Raw genomic sequence first — 19,995 nt, 5'->3', positions numbered from 1 at the left:
AGTCATGGCTGCAAACCTAGGACAAGGCCATGTTCTTCTTGCTCCCTAACCAAAGAAACAGACACACAGAAAGAGGGCTGGATTGACCTAGGAGTCAGGCAGGGAGGAAGGGCAGGGCTGGGATTTAAATCTGGGACCATCAGGTTTCTGTTCTGATTTCCGTCACACTAAGCGTCCTTCTGTAGAGGTCCATCCATAGAGACCATTGATGAAACTGGGACGGAGGAAATCAGGGGTTCTATTGTCATTATTAGTATTCCATTCTCTTTAATTGATGGACTGTTTTTTAGTGAAATGAATATAGCATTAATACCATACTTTCTGCTTAGACGTTAGTTTATTTTTACTACCACATCTGATTCTCAGTGCACTCACAGAGGCTCAGATTGGAATTTCATTACACATGAAGCTCAGAGGGAGAGTGTCTCACCAAAGCACACACTGCTGATAAATCGGAGCCTCCGAACACACTGCTCTTTTCCCTGTAGAACTTGGTCTGTAGAAGCTGATAGAGTGAGCACAGACTTGGCAGTAGTGATTCCCAACTAGGTGACTGCAGTCATTCTGTCCTGCTGGAGGGGTCCTCGAGACATTCAGTGGATCCAGGCAGGATTGTAGACCAGTCCCCACAGTGAGAAATGCCTGGTCTGGAATGTTACTAGTGCTGATCATGAAAAAAACTTCCAGAACTGTTGGGTATGTCCCCTTCTTTCTCCAGAGAAAGTACAGTGACCAAGGCTTCCCTCTGAAGTATACCTAAGTGCTGGGCTGGATTCCTTTGGAACTGGCTCTTTTATAGTAGCAGCAAATAGGTATTTCACCAGGTTATACTGGGGCATTGTGTCAGGCAAGTGTGACTGGGGACATAGGCATTGGACACAATGTGTCCCCTCAGAGTTTAGAGTTGTCTGGAGGAAATAAAGGATGTCTGCTTACTTAACACTGGCTACAGGTAAGCATCCTCACGGAGTAGTGGTTTCACTCACTGATAACCCTGGTTGATGGGGTGCTGCTGGCTTGAGTGGACATTCTGAACAGCTAACTCTTCTTCTGCAGTTATGCGATGCCCACCAAGACCATGGAAGTGATGCGGCTACCAGACCAAGGCAACAAAATGGTCCTAGACTCAGTCCTTACCACCCATGAACGAGTGGTGCAGGTAGGCACTTGGGGTCCCTCCCTCCATCTTTTCCCATCTGTCATTCTTTTCTTACTTTTGTCTTCTCTTAAATCAGTACTTCTCAGCCTTCCTGATGCTGTGACTCTAATACAGTTCCTCATGTTGTGGTGACCCCCCCAAACAGAAGGTTATCTTCATTATTATTTCAAAACTGTAATTTTGTTATGAACTATAGTATAAATATCTATGTTTTCCAGTGGTCTTAGGTGACCCCTGTGAAAGAATCATTTGCCTCTCAAAGGCTCGTCGACCCACAAGTTGAAAACCTTTGCCTTAAATGATGTCTACACTCTAGAGCTGGGCTCTTGACTCCTCTAACTCTCCTGTTATGAAATCACATCCAAGACTGGAGAGATGGCTCAGCGGTTAAGAGCACTGACTGCTCTTCCAGAGGTCCTGAGATCAATTCCCAGCAACTACATGGTGGCTCATAACCATCTGTAATGGGATCTGATGCCCTCCTCTGGTGAGTCTGAAACAGTGTACTCACATACATTAAATAAATAAATCTTAGAAAAGAGAAATCACATCCATTCCCCAAGCTCCCTTGTACAGCAGTAACACACACACAGATCCAGTTGTGTAATGTCTTTGTTGGCTGCTCCACAATGTACACCCTAACCTCTCTGCAGGGAAAACTGATTTCTCAGGGAACAGCTTCCCTCTATCTGTAATCCTTTGAGCCTAGTACTTGATCCTTCTTTGTCTTCGTTCATTAATCAGATTCCTTACCTTCTGCCAAGTAAAAGTCTTTAAGACCCATATTTTTCACTTCATACTCATCCCATTTGCTTTTCTTGCTTTCTTTAGCTGTAATGTCTTCCTTTTCTTCTCTGCAGAGATAGGAAGGTCAAGCCACATCATGACAGAGGTGCCCAGAGTTGTTAGGAGCCCAGCAGCTCTGACATCACCTGCTGTCTTTTAACTTCACTGCTGGAGTCACATGCCTTGCAGTTTACTCATTAAAAGTATACACTCAATGGGTTTTTGTATATTCAGTTATACAACCATTACTAGTCAGTTAGAGAACATTTTCATTACCTCAGAGATAGGCCCTGTGTCAGTCAGTAGTTGCTCCTCTTTCTAAGACCCTGGCAACCATGGACCTTTCTTTCTCTGGATTTATTGTATTTGGTATTAGCAGAATTATACAATTTGTTGCCTTCTAATAAAGCATGGTATGATAGCACATGCTTGTAATCTGAGTAGTTAGGAGGCCGAAGCAGGAGGATTGTTGTGACTTTGAGGCTAGCCTAGGCTATCTTACATAAATAAACCAGAAGTTCCACATTAAAATGCCTTTTGCATCTGGCTTCTCTTGGTGTGTTTTCAAGGTTCGTTCATATTGTAGCATGATTGGCACCTCATTCATTTTTATGGCCAAGTAATATTCCATTGTGTGGAATTTTATTTACACTTCCATTGTATTCCCCTTTTTAGTCCACTGAAGAATCTTCTCAGCAAGGTAGTAAGAGTGTAGACAGAGGAACATCTAAATCTAAATATGCTAATTTTAAAATGACTGAAGTACTCTGAAATTTTAAATCTTTACCTATCAGTTTTCTTATAATGCATCCCACCCAGGTAGTAGCTCTGACTTGTGTAGCTCTCATGTCACTGTGCGTCCCCTCCTGCTGTTCCTTGATGTTCCTTTCATTCCAGCTGCAGAATTTGTCTGGACTTTCTAATGCAGTTATGTGATTCACATTTTACTGACTGCTGCTCGCTCAGCCCTGAAAACTGTCTGTGCTCTGTCTGATTCTCCCATTTAATCCCCCTTTCCTTCAAGACTTCACCCAGGCATTCCCCATTCATAAGTGGTTATTTCTCTTGTGGGTCCTCACAGTGCTCTGCGTGCCTTTCCACCACACACCTGACTCACCTCCGGATTCTCAAGACAAAGCCGACACCAGTGTTGCAGGATATTTGATCACACGGTGAACCCAGAGATTTACTAAAAGAAAAATGGTTCTGGTAGTGTGGTTCAGCCCTTAGCACACACCTTTAATCCCTCTGGCAGGAATTCAGACACATTCTTAGTGCACACCTTTAATCCCTCTGGCTGGAATTCAGACACATTCTTAACACACACCTTTAATCCCAAACAGTAAAGGTAAAGTTAGTTTGTAGAAAAGGAAACACCATGTTTGAAAGTGATGTCTATTTGAGTGGCAGACAAAGTGACGAATCAGAGAAAGATTTGACAGAATAGGATCTGCCCAACTCTCACAAGGAGAGAGGAAAGGGAGGCTGCTTATAGAGAAGTGCAGAGAGGGGAAAAGGATGGAGGGAGTTTTACTGGGACGGTTTTTTCAGAGACAGGTTGCAGAGAGAACAAGCCAGAAAATGAGAAGGAGCTTCCAGGACTAGGCCTAGGTTAGTTAGCCGACTGAGGCAGTAAGTTGGAGACAATAATTACATCAGGTGAATAAAAGTCCTCTAACACAGCAGCACCTGGCCAGGGTGGCAAACCTGAATTGCATCAGAAAATCAGTATTGGTCTGATTGTGACATCTGCTGCCTACAGAAACATTGGCCATGCCTGTCTCAGCAAACAGACACCTTTACAAACAGCCAGACACACCCTGTGGGGACTGAGCTCAGAAGCCAGCTGAGTGTCAGCCCCTTTCCCACTGGAGTTGCAAGGAAGGCCAAGCCCTGCTTGCCAGTTACAGCCTTCAGCACACTCTCTTAGACAGCTCTCTTCATTTGCAGATCAGCGGTCTGAGCGCTACATTTGCTGAGATTTTCCTGGAAATACTCCAAATCAATCTTCCAGAAGGAGTCAGATTGTCAGTGAGGGAGGTAGGTGCCGGTGTCGGAAGAGGCCCCCTGGTGGCCTGTGCATGCTCAAAATGAGGATAAGGAAGTGTGTACCGCTTAACTTCTGGAACAACAGAGAAATGTGTATTCCAGCCTAGCTGCTATCAAGAGAGGTGTGCAGCCTGGCGGTGGGGTGACCATTTACTCTGAGGCCTCTGAGGTGTCAGGGATGTTGTCATGTGTACCACAGGAGCCGGCCTCCATCACAGACTTGTAACATAAGCCATGACCTTCAGATTCCCTCCCTTCAGGTAGCTGTAAAACAGAAACATGGTTTCAGATTTTAAGTTCAGTACTGCATCAGAGCACGAGTCCTCAGAGCTGCCTTACCTTTGACAACTTGTACACCACTGGGGTATGATTGTAGCTCCATTGAATGTACCTGGTGAAGAATGGGAAACCTACAGAAATGAACATTAGGCTAAATACTGAGTGTCAGTCAGGTCTCGTTGCCATGACAATCCTTCTTAGGATACCGTTCCATTAGGTCATGTTAACCTGTGTCATCATCTCATCCAGCTCCCCTCGTTCTGTCCTTGCTCATCTGCTAGTTATCACAGAGATCTGGGGTAGGGTAAGGATGTGCTGCTCATACTGAAAATACTACATGTAATCCCAGCTCTCAGCAGGCAGAAGCAATAAGACTGAGGTACTTCACAAACCTGATAGCTTGAGGTCAGTTCCCAGGACCACAGGGTGAAAGGAGAGAACTGACCCCCAAATGTTGCCCTCTGACTTCCCATGTGGGTACATGTACAACAAAAATGAATGTAATCTAATAAAACAAAAACAAAAACCAAGTTCCTAGACCTTTTGGCTCAGTGGTAGTGTTTAACCTCGTATGTGGATGGCCCTGGTCACCACCATGATTAAAAATAATCAGGAAACTCCCGTTATGATATTTCTAGCATCCTGACATTGGTTGTTTACATGTCTGTCTTAGCACACTAAGAGGAAGTGTGGTTCAGCCTTGACTCCTGGTGCCCGATTCAAGTCTGCCATGCTACATGCTCACTGAAAAAGGGCTGCCTGTGAATGACCCCTGTGGAGCCGCCAGCAGCTTTGAATATGCGTGTGTATGGGAAATAAAAGCTCTGTGGTGACCGCCATTTGTTTTCTTTCCTTGTTCCAGCACACTGAAGAAGACTTCAAGGGAAGGTTCAAAGCTCGGCCAGAACTGGAAGAATTGTTGGCCAAGTTGAACTAAATGCTCCCTTCATGGAATTGTTGGTGTCAGAGAAGCTCCTCTTGCAAGATCAGAGTTAAGGAGGAGCATGAATGCTCACACTGGGAATGCCTTCTTGCGTCTGTGACAGCCGTGTTTGAAGTTACCACTTCCCTCAACAAGACGTCGGGCATTCTCCACCTAATAAACATCTGCTGTTGCCACACTGTGTGTGTGTGTGTGTGTGTGGTCAGGTATCTTTAAGGAATTCTGTTTCTCGAAAGGCCCTGGGTTCGGTCCCCAGCTCCGAAAAAAAAAAAAAAAAAAGGAATTCTGTTTCTCTTTGTCTAAACATCTTCTCATTTTACCATATTTTTTTAGTTAGAGTGAATTCATTCTCTAAAAATCTCTAGTGTAGTCTCTCTGTAGCCTTGGAACTTGCTATATAGATGAGAGTAGCCTCAAACTCAAAGAAATTCACCTGCCTCCATTCCCTCAATTTCCACCCTCCAGATGCTGTGGTTAAATGTGCATGCCACTGTGCGCAATATGAACCATCTCTTAAAATAATACTGCAGCATGGAGGTTTATAATGAAGTAGAGGTTATATCAAAGGTAACTTTGCATTAGTCTATTTCCTGTTGCTATGGTGAAGTTCCTGAGTCTGGGTTCTTTATAAAGAAAAGGCTTTGACCAGTTGTAATAGTACGTCATACCCGTACTCTCAGCACTTGGGAAAGAGTGGGAGGAGAGGAGTTCAGGGTTATCCACAGGCACATAATGAATTCAAGGCCAACTTGGGTCACATGACATACATACATACATACATACATACAAGATGCTTGCTAAGTGTGATGGCCTGTATCATCCCAGCACCCAGGAGCTTGAAGCAGGAGGATTGCAAGTTCAAAAAAATTGATCTTGGTAAGGGCTGAGCAAACTATGAATCAAATCCTACATATGCCTATTCTTTATTTCATTTTTTTTTTTTTGAGACAAGGTTTCTCTGTATAGCCTTGGCTGTCCTCAAACTCACTATGTTGACCAGACTGGCCCTGAACTCACAGAGATCTACCTGCTTCCTGAGTGCTGGGATTAAAGGCGTGCACCATTTTTATGGAAACATTTACATAAATACATGCATACATACATACATACAGACAGACAGACAGACATGCAGGACTGGAAAGGTAGCTCAGTGGATGTGATGTTTGCTGCCTGATGACCTTAGTTTGGTTCCTTACACGGTAGAAAGAAAAAACTCCTGAAGTTATTTGCTGACCTCTGATGCCACACACACATACAAAACAAAGTGTGATAGTATGATTTACATTAGCCATTGTTTAAATGCACATTTCCGTGCCCTGTGGTATATTCGCAATCCTGTGTAACCGCCACTTGTCTGGTTCAGTTTCCGGTTAGTCAGTAGTGTTGTTGGAACAGAGCCTTGATCGTCTATCCGTTCCGGTTGCCTTCCCCCACTCTGGTGCTACAGTCTGGGAGCTAAGGGAGTAGTTCATAAACACTGACTGTCTTGCCCTTTGTAAACTTTGCCAAATTGTTGGCTAAATCATTGTTTCTCAAGCTGCTCATCAGAGTCCGTGAGTCAGGGTTTCTGGGAACTGGCCCCTAGACTCCACTGTAGTAGGAATGAAGGGTTTTGCCTTTGCATCTATTTCTCAGATGCTGCTGCTGGATTGCTTCTCTGAGAAGTTCTAATCTCGGTGACTCTGGTGTGCTTGCTTCTGAGCATCTGTGTAGAATGGCCTCTTACAGAGCTAGACCTTGTGCAGGGAACACAGTACCTGTCATTCCTTTACCAGTCTCTCGGCGCCTGTATGTGTCTGCAGAAGCATTTTGCCAGTTCCAGGCTACACATCAAGACTCTTACCTCAAAACAGAACAAAACCAAAAAACTAAAAACACCACTAAGGGTAGGCTGTATAAGTTGTAGTTACCCTTAATTAGAATGTTCTGATGGAGGTAGGGGGTGGGCCTTGCAGCCAAGCCTGTCAACCTGAATTCTCACAGTAGAAGAGAGAACTCCCACAAACTGCCCTGTGGCCTCCACATGTGTGTTGTGACACACACTTGCCTACAAGTATGCATAAGTGTATACACATGCCTGTGCACACACAAATCAAAGTAATATAAAGGCTAAATTTTTAAAAAATAAAATGGTGATTCTATTTGGGGGAAAAAATTACCGAATTCAAATACCGTGCTCAGCAGGTCAGGATTCCCCACGTGAACTCTGCCATGAGCACAGGCAGAACTTCTCAAGTGAAGAGTGATGTCCTGGGTGTAGACCTGCTCATTGCTGAGTTCCTATCAGGGAAAATAAAGTAACAGTATCTGGCTGTCTCAGTCAGCATTTATATTTTTGCACACAGCAACTCACACAGGGCAGGAACTTGGAGGCAGGAACTGATGCAGAGGCCATGGAAGGGTGCTGCTTAGTGGATTGCTTCCACTGGCTTGCTCAGCTTGCTTTCTTATAGAACCCAGGACTACCAGCCCAGGAGTGGCAATACCCACAATGGACCCTCCCCACCTTGATCACTAATTGAGAAAATGCCTTACAGCTGGATCTCATGGAGGTATTTCCTCAAGTGAGGCTCCTTTCTGTGATAATTCCAGCTTGTGTCAAGTTGACACACAAAACCAGCCAGTACACTGGCCAATGAGTGTAAGATCAGGGGTATATAACAATGAGAAGATTCACAGTTAAATAACCATGTACATGTGCACAGACACATGCACACATGCTCTGCTCTGCTCCTATAGCACATGGGCAGTGTCACATACACTCCGTTTCAGAACCTGGCAAAGAGTCTTCTGGTCACCCAGACTTCCTACTTACCAGGGTGTGGAAGCAGGACTTGGGATCTCGTTATCTGACGACACAGTGCAGCTGAAATACTGAGGAGCCAGCCAGCCAGCCCACATGACTCTTAGCAATGGCAGGCTAAGGGCCTAGAGAGCATGCAAGGCCATAGGACATCTCCTGGCAGAGTGGCAGCAGGATTCGGTCCCATTTCCCAGTCTGAGGCTTCCTTCCCATCACTACTGAGGGGTGAGTCAGGCTTATCTCTTAAGCAGGAAGCAACTGGATTCTGTCACTTTGGAGCACTTGTGGCACTGACCTAGTTTATGATGTATCCTCCCCCTAGAATCAAAAGGCTTCTGTTACTCTGCTCTGAGAAATGGAAATGGCTCTTAATGTTCTGTCTGGTGAGAGGGACAGGAGGTAGTCTGACTGATAGATCCTCAAGGCTACGAAACAGTCACAAGCTTCACTGGGGTCTGCAGTGAGGGCCAAGGAGAAACGGACTCTCTTAGGGCCACATATAATGAAACCAAATGGAGCACACATCTAGCTCCAGGTTGAAAACATCTGCTTCTTCCTCCTTTTTTTTTTTTTTTAAACATTTTATTTATTTATTATATATTATGATTACACTGTCGCTATCTTCAGACACACCAGAAGAGGGCATCAGACTCATTTCAGATGGTTGTGAGCCATCATGTGGTTGCTGGGATTTGAACTCAGGACCTTGGGAAGAGCAGTCGGTGCTCTTAACCACTGAGCCATCTCTCCAGCCCTGCTTCTTCCTCCTTAAGACAACCTTTATAAGGTTAAAGCAGAGAGCCCATGTTGTACCCAGCCTTCTACATCACTCTGAGGCCCCTGTGAGTCGTTTTCCTTGGTAAGCTATTACAACGTCACACAATTTGTCTTCTGGTCTGTAAGGTGGGATTCTCCCTTTTGTGGGGAGTTGGCAGCTGGTGATTCACTCAAAGCTCTTGAGAGCTCAGCGTTAGGTTTCCTTCCCTTCTAGCCAGTGCCTGCTCCAGGCCACAGCTTCTGGTCCCGTACACATTACTAGGATTTTAGAAATGGATCTTTAGGTAGCTCAGTAACCTCTGAGGACAGGATGCCTGTCAGATGGGCAGTCTCCCTAGGTAAAGGCTCAGTCCTTTTCCTCTGGTTGGAGATGCCTGGCTCTTCCACTCAGGATGCCTGGGAATGAGCCAGTGGTGAATTCTGAGATGCTGTATTTTAGTCACAGAGAAAGGGAATGAACGTGTTGTTTGGCTGTTTGGGAACTGCTGCAGTACTGAGCCTCTGGTCTCCCATGGGCTAGTGGAGTTGAGGAAGGAGTGATGCCCCCGAATGCATTGGGCATATTTGAGCTAGATCTGCTGGATGCTGTAGACAGAAGTGGCCTGGGGCTTGTGCTTGTTTCTTCTGTGCTTAGATTTCTTTGTGCTGTATTCGTTCCAGACACCTACATCACTCTGACCTACGGAACCTGGAGTGATTCACTTGGCCACTGCACTCTATGTAATAACTCATCCTCGGACTCTTTAGATCATTTCTGGGATTTTCCTCTGCAGATAATGCCCAGATTTAAAAAGAGTGAATTCTTTAGAATAATAGTTGCTAAGCAGGAGGAGATGGTTTCCTATTTGCCTGCAGCCTTAAGGCCTGGCTGCAGCAGAGGAGGGAGCCCTTGCTTTTTCTGCAGAGGGGATGTGTGCACAATTTCAGTTTGGACTCACTCCAGTTCTCTTTGGGTTTCTAAAGTCAGCAGCTCAAGGATGCAGTCTGGCCACTTCACAGAGGGTGGGTAGAAGGGAAGAGGACCTACTTATCTAGCAAAATGCATTACAGTGCATCTTTCTACCAAGTACAAGGCCGAGTCCCCAGACAAGGTCCTTGCAGGGAGGAGCTAACACACGAGTCTTCCCTAAGCCTCTTGAAGAGGGCCACCCAGCTAAGAAGCCTTGTAATCAGAATTTTAAGGGAAAATTTCCCGACTCTGGCAACTCCAGCAGGCTAGCCTTGGCACCCATCCCAGTGAGACAATTAGACTAATGGCTGTGGAAAGGCAGGGTTATTTAGTACAGTGGAAAAGGAACCGGTTTGCTCTGGGGACTGACATGGGCTTTAGGTTTAAATAAAAGAATTAGGGCATAATAAGCAAATCTGTTCACAATGTGGTCTCCTTGATCTTTGTCTTAGTTCTAGATCTGTAGAGTGGTCTGAAAAAGTCTTTGGGGCTAGAGAGGTGGCTCAGCAGTAAAAGGCGTTTGTCGCTTTTGCAGAGGACCTGGCTTTAGTTACCAGCACTCACATTGTGGCTCAAACATAAGCAACACCAGTTCAGGAATCTGATGCTCTTTTCTGGCCTTGGTAGGCACCAGGCGCGCGCGCGCGCACGCGCACACACACACACACACACACACACACACACACACACACACGCACACTGGCAAAACTTTTGTGCATATAAAATAAATATTAATTTTTTAAAAAGTCTTAGTTGCTCGAGTGGACACAGTGTTTTTGTTCTATTTTGTTTTGTTGTTTAAGATACGGTTTCTCTAGCTACACAGGATGTAGCCCTGGCTGTTCTAGAATTGCCTTGTAGACCAGGCTGGCCTCAAACTCAGCGATCCCCCTGCCTCTGCCTCCCAAGTGCTGGGATCAAAGGTGTGGGCCAGCACAGCCCCTGCTTGGCAACACACTGATACTTACTGATATGATCTCATTTATTGGGGCTTATTAAGACAGAACTCACTCTATACCCCAGGCTGGCCTACAACTCAAGCAACTCAAGATGGCCTCAAACTCCTGGCAGTTCTCTTGCCTCAACTGTCTAAGTGCTGGGATCATGGGTGTGGATCCCAAGATGTATGGAGGAGATGTTTACTTCTGCCCCTGGATGCAGCCTCACCTCACCTTTGTGGAAATCACTCTTAGCTGTGTGTGTGTGTTGGGGGTGCCCTGTCCCATCAGGCTTTGGTGTTCCTAGAACCCAAGAGGACTAAATTTGGTGATAGGTTTAAGACAATGCACGTGCCCGTGTCTTTAGCCTTGCAGGGGGTGAGGTGGGTTAGCAGATCTGTGAATGGTTTACATGCTGATGTCTCTCAGGAGACAGACACAAAATGGAGGCAGAGATGTCAGGCTTTTGTGTCCTGCATTTAGTTTTCTTGAGGTCCAAGTGAGGAATAGATGATTTTTTAGAAAAATAAAAAAGCAGCTTCTAAATTCCTGTTACAATCTCTGTTCTTGTCTAGCTTCACACCTGTCTGCAGGATGTCCCACAGCTGCTACAGGTAGGTACAGTTCTTAGGGATGGGCGTGAACCACTTCTTAAAATCACCTCAGCTTTGGAAAGCAGAACTATAGGAAGAAAAACATACCAATCCAGATCACTCTGAGAGACTCTCATTAACCTAATTTCCTTTTCTTTTTGTAAAGGGCTGACAGAGGTAACATTTGCAAAGTTGCTGTAGTTCTTAGCTGTGTTAAGCACCTTATCGGACACTGGATACTTCACAAGAGCACAGAACAGAAAGCAGCCCATGCTTTAGGAAAAACAGAGGTGGAGATCATCCTCAATCTAACCTTTGTTTTCTCTGAGACAGAGTGGTATGAGGATTAGCTGGGAGAACAGAAGTCAGGGCAGTGAGGCACACGGTGATGAGGTCAGTCACTGTTTCCAAGCTCCTTACCAGTGTTAATCCACTTTCAGCAATCTGAAGAGAAGGCTTACACTGAGTAGTTTTGAGGCTTGTGAGGGTGTGTGTACATATTTTGTCTATGTGTGTGATGGTTTGTATATGCTTGGGCCAGGGAGTGGCATTGTTAGGAGGCATAGCCTTGTTGGAGTAGGTATGGCCTTGTTGGAGTAGGTCTGTCACTGTGGGTGTGACCTTAACACTTACCCTAGTTGTATGGAAGTCAGTCTTTACTAGCAGCCTTCAGATGAGGTTTTAGAACTCTCAGCTCTGTCTGCACCATGCCTGCATGGACACTGCCATGTTTCCACATTGATGATAATGGACTGAATCTCTGAATCTTTAAGCCAGCACCAATTAAACGTTGTCCTTATGAGAATTGTCCTGGTCATGGTGTCTGTTCACAGCAGTAAAACCCTAACCAAGACAATGTGGTCTGTCTGTTAGAATGTGTGTGCACATGCATGTGGAGGTGAGAGGTTGATGTCCATTGTCTTCCTCAGTCACTCTCCACCTTAAATTGTGAGACAGGGTCTCTCCTGACCTGCACCTCACTGATTCAGCTAGCCTGGCTAGCCACTGAGCTCCAGGAATCCTCCTCTCTCTGCCCCCAGAGCTGGGGTTACCAATGTACCTGTGCTCCCAGCTTTTTCATGGCTGGAGATTGAACTCAGGTTCAGATCAGTGTGTGGCAAGCACTTTGCTCAGTGAGCCCTATCCCCAAGCAACAATATGTTCATTTTCACAAAAGAGAAAGCAGGTTCTAAAATTCACACGGGCTTTCTCAGCATCACAACATGACAGGGTTTGATGACAATTTGCCACAGGGTTGAGTGCACAGAGAACTCACTCTATGCTCATTGCCTAAGCTAAGGACTCAAAGCCTGTCAGCTATCCACACTCGATGAACGGCTGGAATTTTGTCATGTGTTCATACTTACTCACTCCATTTCCCCCCTTCCCTTTTCAGTGCTGGGGCTTGAACCCATGGCACCATAGATGTCTGACAAATCCTTTACCTCTAAACTAGACCCTTCCTCACCTACATCCGCTCTACATCTAGTCTTAGTAAGACTAGAAAATAGGAAATACCCCAATTAGGTTTTTTTTTTTTTTTTGGTTCTTTTTTTCGGAGCTGGGGACCGAACCCAGGGCCTTGTGCTTCCTAGGTAAGCCCTCTACCACTGAGCTAAATCCCCAGCCCCCCAATTAGTTGAAGAAACAAGTGTGAGTAGTAAAAGTCCTGTTCACTCAAATATAGTCCCACCCAGTGCTAGCTAGATAAGTGTCTGAAGGGCCATGGTTAAAGGCTGGCTTCGGGGGCTGGGGATTTAGCTCAGTGGTAGAGCGCTTACCTAGGAAGCGCAAGGCCCTGGGTTCGGTCCCCAGCTCCGAAAAAAAAAGAACCAAAAAAAAAAAAAAAAAAAAAAGCTGGCTTCGCCAGACTGGCATTACTGGGATATCGCCGAAACTTTAAGAGATAGTCTTGTGTGATGTCTTTGGGCCAAAGTCCCTTGAAAGGGCCTGTGGGATTCGGGACCCTTTGCTCTTTCTTCTTCCCCAGCCGCGAGGTGAACTGGCTGTCGCTATCACATGCTCCTGTAATAAAGTGCTGCCTTGCCACAGGTCCAAAAGCCATGGAACCAACTGCCATGAACTGAAATCTTCAAAACTGTGAGGCAAAGTACACTTAGTTACAGCAGTGTAACCTGACACCTCACCGTTAGAACCGGAGTCCTCTGAACTTGGCTTACTCTGCTTAGGCAGCAGGGAAGCCAATCCATTTAATAAGGATGTCCTCTCCCTGATATCATATGGCTTTGTCCATGGTCTATTACTTTAAAGCTAATAAGGATGATTCCTACAGACGATGGGGCTATTTAATGATATTTCTACTTTAATGAATAAAAAATAGAAAATCTTATTTCCAAATTTTATTTATTAAATATATTTTAGACAGGGTCTCATCTCGCTATGTAGCCCTTGCTGGCCTGGAACTCACTATGTAGACCAGGCTAGCCTTAAATTGTGTTGTAGCGATCCCACGTCTCTGCCTCCTGAGTCCCTGGGAGTAAAGGTGTGTGCCACCAAGCCCAGCTATTTATTACGTCTTTATTTTCACAGTGCCGGTGATTGAACCTTTGTGTGCCCCAGAGCTACATCCTAGCATACTGCTGGGGATGGCATGAGTCCTAGCTCCCATCAGTCACTGTGATGAAGAAGGTGAGCACCTGACTGCATGGTGTGCTGTGCTGGTACACCATGCTGTTCAGCAGGCTGGGCGAATTAGACATTTCACTCACTTCCCCTTCGCTCTTTAGCCCAGCCTCTCCTTGAGGCCGGAAATGCAGTCCGACTGCCTCAGCCTCCCCAGTCTGGGATTACAGTGTGAGCCAGCGCTCCCCCTCTCCTGTGTTATTTTCTGGTGGTGCTGGAGAGCAAATGGAGGGTTCTGCCCTTCCACTGAGCCACAGCCCAGCCTTTCGTTGTTATTATTTATTATTCTAAAACAGGATCTTGCTGTTATTCAGGCTGGCTCCAACCCGGGAGTCTCCCCTCTCGTGCCCAGATGTTTAAAAATGGCAAAGCCCGGGGCTGGGGATTTAGCTCAGTGGTAGAGCGCTTACCTAGGAAGCGCAAGGCCCTGGGTTCGGTCCCCAGCTCCGAAAAAAAGAACCAGAAAAAAAAAAAAAAAGAAAGAAAAAAAAAATGGCAAAGCCCAATAGCTGTAATTGTGGAGTGGCAGGTTTCATCGAGGTGTTCCCACATGTGCTTATACTTCAGTTTTACCCCCTCCCTCCTCCTCTCACTCTCCCGCTGTACTTCTGCACTCAAGGTGGCTTCCCCTCGCCTCACGGTACAATGTCTACTTGACTGCATTTCCACTTATCCTGGAAGCTTAATGGGACATAGCCCCACTGTAAATCATGTAGACACAGTGCTGTTATAGATTTGAATAAATAAAGCAACCGTGGCCCTTACTGATGGAATTTACACTGTGACTGTGCCAGGACGCAGAAGCATAACATGTATTCAGTAGAGAATCTCTTATGAAATGAGCTTATATATTTCATTCTTTCCTGAAATCAGATCTCACACTGTAGGCCTGGCTGTCCTAGAACTCACAATATAGCTCAGATTTGACCCCAATCCCCCTGCTTTTGTCTCCCTGTATGCTGGACCTAGAGACATGTGTCACTATATTCAGATTTGTATATTTATGTTGTTTATGAGCTCACCAAATTGTCCTCCAAAAACTTAGTGATCTCTTCACAGAGAAGAATATCTGTTCCTATCTCCACAGTACTGGTCACTTCACTTGCCAGCGGGATCAGCTAACATTTTGTTTTTAAAGCCTGTGTTTTTCTGATTGTTTGTAATATCGTATGTTTCCATTTTCCTATGATTTTGAGCATATTAGTTCTTTTTTTTTTCTTTTTTCTTTTTTTTGGAGCTGGGGACCGAACCCAGGGCCTTGCGCTTGCTAGGCAAGCGCTCTACCACTGAGCTAAATCCCCAACCCCATATTAGTTCTTTTTTATTATTAATAATCTCATTTTATAGTCCAGGCCAGACTGGAACTTACTACATAGTTCAGGCTAGCTTCAAACTTATGGGTGATCCTCCTGCCTCAGCCCTCCAAATGCTGGGATTGAAGGTAAGGGCCTCTACACTCAGCCAGTGTTCACGTCCTAGTTACTTTTTCATACTGATTTTGATGTATTTTTTTTTCATTTGTTCCAGATGGCAATTCTTCCTATGTTACAAATAAGTAATGTGTACTTCATTTTTAAAAGTCCCAGTTAGGTGTTGGGGATTTAGCTCAGTGGAAGAGCGCTTGCTAGGGGGCCCTGGGTTCGGTCCCCAGCTCCAAAAAAAAAAAAAGAAAAAGAAAAAAAAAGTCCCATTCAGCTAACTCCCTTTTCACCTTCAGGATTTTTTATTTACTTTTTATTTTTTATTTTTTTTTCTTTTTTCTTTTTTTCGGAGCTGGGGACCGAACCCAGGGCCTTCTACTTGCTAGGCAAGCGCTCTACCACTGAGCTAAATCCCCAACCCCTACTTTTTATTTTTGAAGATAGGGTGTCACTATATAGCTATTGCTGTCCTGGACTCATATGTAGACCAGGCTGACCTCAAACTCACCGAGATCTGCCTGCCTCTGCCTCCAGAGTCCTGGGACTTCAGGCGTGGCCACCACACAATGCCCATCTTTGGGATGTTTGCTGACACTCCCAATGCACACGACTGGACTCAGAGCTCTAGGCTGGAATGGGCCACCAGAGACGCAGCTCTAGTCACTTGGTCTTTAGCTTGGAGTATGATTCTACTGTTCCTTAAACTTCTCATGCCTTCTCTACATTCTTTCCCTCTTCTCTAAAATTCCAGCAGACAGTTCAAAGTTGATCTTAGCGTCTACCATATTTCAGACTTGGACTGCTAACATACAGATGCCTGAAAACTTTTTGTAAATGATAAAAAAGCAGCCTACGGTTCTACAGTAGGTCACCTTCCAACCCCCTTCTCATTCCCAAATGACTTCCAAGAACGTACAGAAATAAGTTTGGTGGTTTCACTGAATAAAAATGAGAAATGGACCAGGTGTGGTGGCATGTGCCTTTAATCCCAGTGCTCAGAAGGCAGAGGCAGGCAGATCTCTGTGAGTTCAATGCCAGCCTGGTGTACAAAGTAAGTACCAGGACAGCCAGAGCTACACAAATAAACCCTGTCTCAAAAAAAGGGAGTGGGGGGAGCAACTGCTGCTGTTATAAGCAGGACACAGCAACCCCAGAGAAGGTAGCATCGGCACTGCCAGAGGGCTGACAAATAGGAACATGTTGATAGCGGCTCTACTGCCCAAAGGTCAAACACACTTCCAAAACGTCAGGCAAGCTTTGTGCTGGTTAGGCGAGGGGCAGACTCTGAAAAGAAAATGTTCCCCCGACAGGCATGGTGGCACATGCCTGTAATCTCAGTACTTGGGGGTGGAGGCAGGAGGACCATGAGTTTAAGGTCATCCTTGGCTATATAGTAAGCTGCAGGTCAGTCTGGGCTACACAGATTCTGCCTCTAAAAAGGCTCCTCCCACCCCATTACACTGAAGAAGTGAGGAAAGATGGAGGCGCTTATGTCACTGCTGGAGACTGAGTTCACTCCTTTGAGTGTAGCTTTATTTCTGCTCTCACACTAGTCTCTAAGCAAAAGGAAGGTCACAGTACTCTTCAAATCGCCCATCACCAACACAATGCCTTAGAAACACTTCTGTCGTTAAATCTGTGATTGAAAGATGAAGGCTGATTGGGCAACCCGTTTATCTTTAGCTGTGAATGTACTTACAAAGTACTTGGCACACAGACCCTGAGAGGAAGGGTGTAGGGAGTGTTGTTGTAAATACAAATACTGGTAGAACGAGGAAGGTGAGGATATGTGTGACCTGGCCATAGAGTAAAACAACTTATGATGACCGCCGTGTGCAAACTCATGGTGTCTGGCTATCAATCATAGTCCCAAAGACTGTCCCCAGATTTTACACCTCCTGCAGCACACGTCTGTTACTTAGGGTTTCTTCCTCCCAGGTCCATCTGGGTGCTGATTTCGGCCAGCCCACTGCAGGGTGATGTTTTAAGGTCTCAGTGTTGAGCGCTGGCTTGCTCTTTCCTTCTCTGCAGCTCCTCCCGCCGTCTTGCCTGCTGTGCACTCATGCAATCCCTGAAAGCCTGAACCTGTGGCTGGCACCGGCGCCAGTCCTGGTGCTGGGCCATGCATTCTTGCACTGCAAAGTGGGAGGCAGCACAACCAGAGCGTGTGATCAGCTGGTCCAGTGGGTCTTCTTCCTCATCGTCCTTCTTCACTTGTCGGGTCCAGTTATGGCCTTGTGGGACTGAGGTTGACATCTTGAGGAACCTAGAATACCAACAGACAAGGTTAAAGTACAGATGGGCAATATGGGGGGGGGGGGGCTGCAGAGATGGCTCAGAGGTTAAGAGCACTGTCTGCTCTTCCAGAGGTCCTGAGTTCAATTCCCAGCAACCACATGGTGGCTTACAACCATCCGTATTGAGATGCCCTCTTCTGGCCTGCAGGCATACATGCAAGCAGAAAGCTGTATGATGCATTCATAATAAATAAATATTAAAGAAAAGATTGATTTATAAAAAAAAGATAAAGTACAGATATGACTATACATTTTTTCCTGTTCATAACAGTTAAGTCTAAACTGCACTGTATGGCCTACTTATATGCCTGTTTCCCTGAGGAGACTAAGTTCTTTAATGTCAGATGGTAGGCTTGATTTAGCATGGGTGCCCTGAGCACTTGGTCTGACAGAGAAAGAGCCTGTGAAATGGTGTGATGAATTGAGATAAAAGTATCTAAGCTCAATGGAGTCTGCTAGTGGAATGCAAGTTAAATGAAATGCCATCTTTTTGGAGAAGCCATTTCTGATCTACCTCAAAATAAAACAAGCAAACAAAAACACCAAACAAAGAAGCAGCCTTTCTTCTTTCCTTCAGAAGAGTAAAGTTGAACACTTGGAAGAGAACCCAAGAACACAAAGGTTTGACACGTGGGAGGAACTGAGAAGCTCAGTGTAGCTGTAGCACAAAGCGCATGTAGGTTGAGGTAAAAGATGAGTCTGTGGGGTATGAGGCCACTTAGTCAGCAACATCCAATGTGAGGTATATTTGCTCAGACTGTTTCCCCAAGATCATCTGTTTCAGAGCCCTACAGAATGCAGCAAGGGGGGGACTCAGGAAAGGTCAATAGAGACAATGTTCACTTTTGCAAAAAGTTTATGACGATGCAATGTAAAGGAGCTAAAAGCCTCTTTTCTGTGTATTCATTAACAAGTGGTTACTGTGTTATGTGCCAGCTACTATGTTAAGGTATACATGGAAAGACCAGGCTAGAAACAACTCCTGCCCTCATGGAGTTTACACTCTAGGCAAGTAAACAAGGAGTTTACCACATTACTGCAGACAGCTGGAAACACAGAGGCAGGGATAATCTGTCAAGACTTTCTAGAGGAAATAACTTCCAGGATGAAACTCAAGGATGAATAACTTAGACATGGGAAAACTACTTCTGGCTAGAGGTAGACACGTTAGAGGAATCACAAGTTCGGTGATTGGGCTGAAAATGTGATTTGGTAGTAAAGCAAATGTCCAACGTGGAAAAGTACATTGAATTTGACCCTCAGCATCACAGAACAATAAAACACTTCAGTAGCTGGAGAAAACAGGAGAGCAGGAAATGAAAACTGGCAGAAATGAGTAAATGATTGATCAGCAAAGCTTTGCAGCCCGTGTTAGGATAAGACTATTATCACGAGGACAAGGGGTCCCAGAGGATTTAAGCACTTCTCTCTATATAAATCTCACCTGTATGGAGGCACAAGAAAAAGGGGAAATGGCTTTGAAGCAGACATTGACTGGAGACCCATCTTACTAACCGAGACCGTCAACAGGTCACACACGGAGAATGAAAACCGCTTTAGGATTCACTAGGTAGACTGAGTAAAGAGTACTGCAGTCTATGTCCAATACAAGTTGTCCTCGATATTCCTTGAATGAAATGAGTTCGACCCATGCTTAGAGATAAGGGCAGGATAGATGGCTGACAGCTTAGCCATGTCTTCTAGTAAAGCATGACAGGAAGGGGAAGCAGAGAAGTACAGGCATCCAGGTCCCCTGAAGCACCTCTCCTAGTTTCAAGAGCACTCCCGCGGTCCCTGCGTTGCATCCGGTGTAGGGGTGCGTGTGCAGTGCTCACCCGCAGGTGCAGAAGAGCGTGCAAGCGCGTTCCGCCCCAAACGCCAGGGTCTGTAGGCAGTAAGTTCTCCCCCTCTTCTCTCCGCAGGAAGCGGACCCAACTGGAGCGCACACACGGAAGAACAGAACCCTCTGCAATTCTCATTGGCGAACTCTCCTTGTAGAGCCCGCCCTTGGCCCTACTCTTCCGGGGAAGGGCGGAAGAAGCGGACCAATAGAGACCGGATTTCGGAAAAGACACCTTTGATAGTTCTGAGAGACTGTGTGTTCATGTGGCCCCAGGCCCGAGAGAGGTACAGAGGAGGCGAGTAGCCATTATGCCTTTTCACCAGCGAGAGTCCACACAACTGGCCCCCATATCTGAAGTGGGTTACCCGCGTGGGTTGCCACGTAAGCTGAAGGGCACAGGATCCAGAAAAGGAATTTCAAACCCGCTTAGACATTATTTTTCATTCCCAAGTAAAACAAACATGTATGCGCAGTGTAACCCATGTCATAACTAGGATCTATAATGCCCTAATTGC

The 19,995-nt window shown here is 45.6% G+C and overlaps 2 protein-coding genes across 7 annotated transcripts in view; one reads left to right on the top strand and one right to left on the bottom strand.

The window, feature by feature from the left end:
* Mrpl48 (mitochondrial ribosomal protein L48) overlaps positions 1-5,786 on the top strand; it is a 61,739-nt gene extending 55,953 nt beyond the window's left edge. For 2 of the 4 annotated variants that reach the window (NM_001428992.1, NM_001106282.1), the window contains 3 exon segments: positions 1,057-1,159; positions 3,896-3,985; positions 5,136-5,786. In NM_001428992.1, the coding sequence (NP_001415921.1) occupies positions 1,057-1,159; positions 3,896-3,985; positions 5,136-5,210 (268 nt within the window). In that variant the 3' untranslated portion in view covers positions 5,211-5,786. 4 annotated transcript variants of the gene reach the window in all.
* Positions 5,787-16,307: 10,521 nt separating this feature from the next.
* On the bottom strand, positions 16,308-19,574 carry Coa4 (cytochrome c oxidase assembly factor 4 homolog). 3 transcript variants are annotated; one of them, XM_087582311.1, is made up of 2 exons: positions 19,400-19,574; positions 16,308-17,606 (listed from the first exon to the last, which is right to left on the bottom strand). In XM_087582311.1, the coding sequence occupies exon 2, from the start codon at positions 17,594-17,596 to the stop codon at positions 17,333-17,335; it is 264 nt and encodes an 87-aa protein (XP_087438437.1). In that variant the 5' UTR covers positions 17,597-17,606; positions 19,400-19,574; the 3' UTR covers positions 16,308-17,332.
* Positions 19,575-19,995: the final 421 nt, after the last annotated feature.

This window comes from Rattus norvegicus, chromosome 1 (genome assembly GCF_021556685.1).
Source record: "Rattus norvegicus strain SHRSP/BbbUtx chromosome 1, alternate assembly SHRSP_T2T, whole genome shotgun sequence".
In the NCBI taxonomy this organism is placed as follows: domain Eukaryota; kingdom Metazoa; phylum Chordata; class Mammalia; order Rodentia; family Muridae; genus Rattus; species Rattus norvegicus.
The sequence above is the reverse complement of the archived record's forward strand: the minus strand, read 5'-3'. Positions and strand labels throughout refer to the sequence as shown.

Coding starts and splice junctions, on each gene's coding strand:
- Coa4 (XM_087582305.1), bottom strand. CDS start 19,143: ATGGGTCTCCAGTCAATGTCTGCTTCAAAGCCATTTCCCCTTTTTCTT. Junction 17,607..19,081: donor TTTCTTGTGCCTCCATACAG/GTGAGATTTATA, acceptor TTGGTATTCTAG/GTTCCTCAAGATGTCAACCT.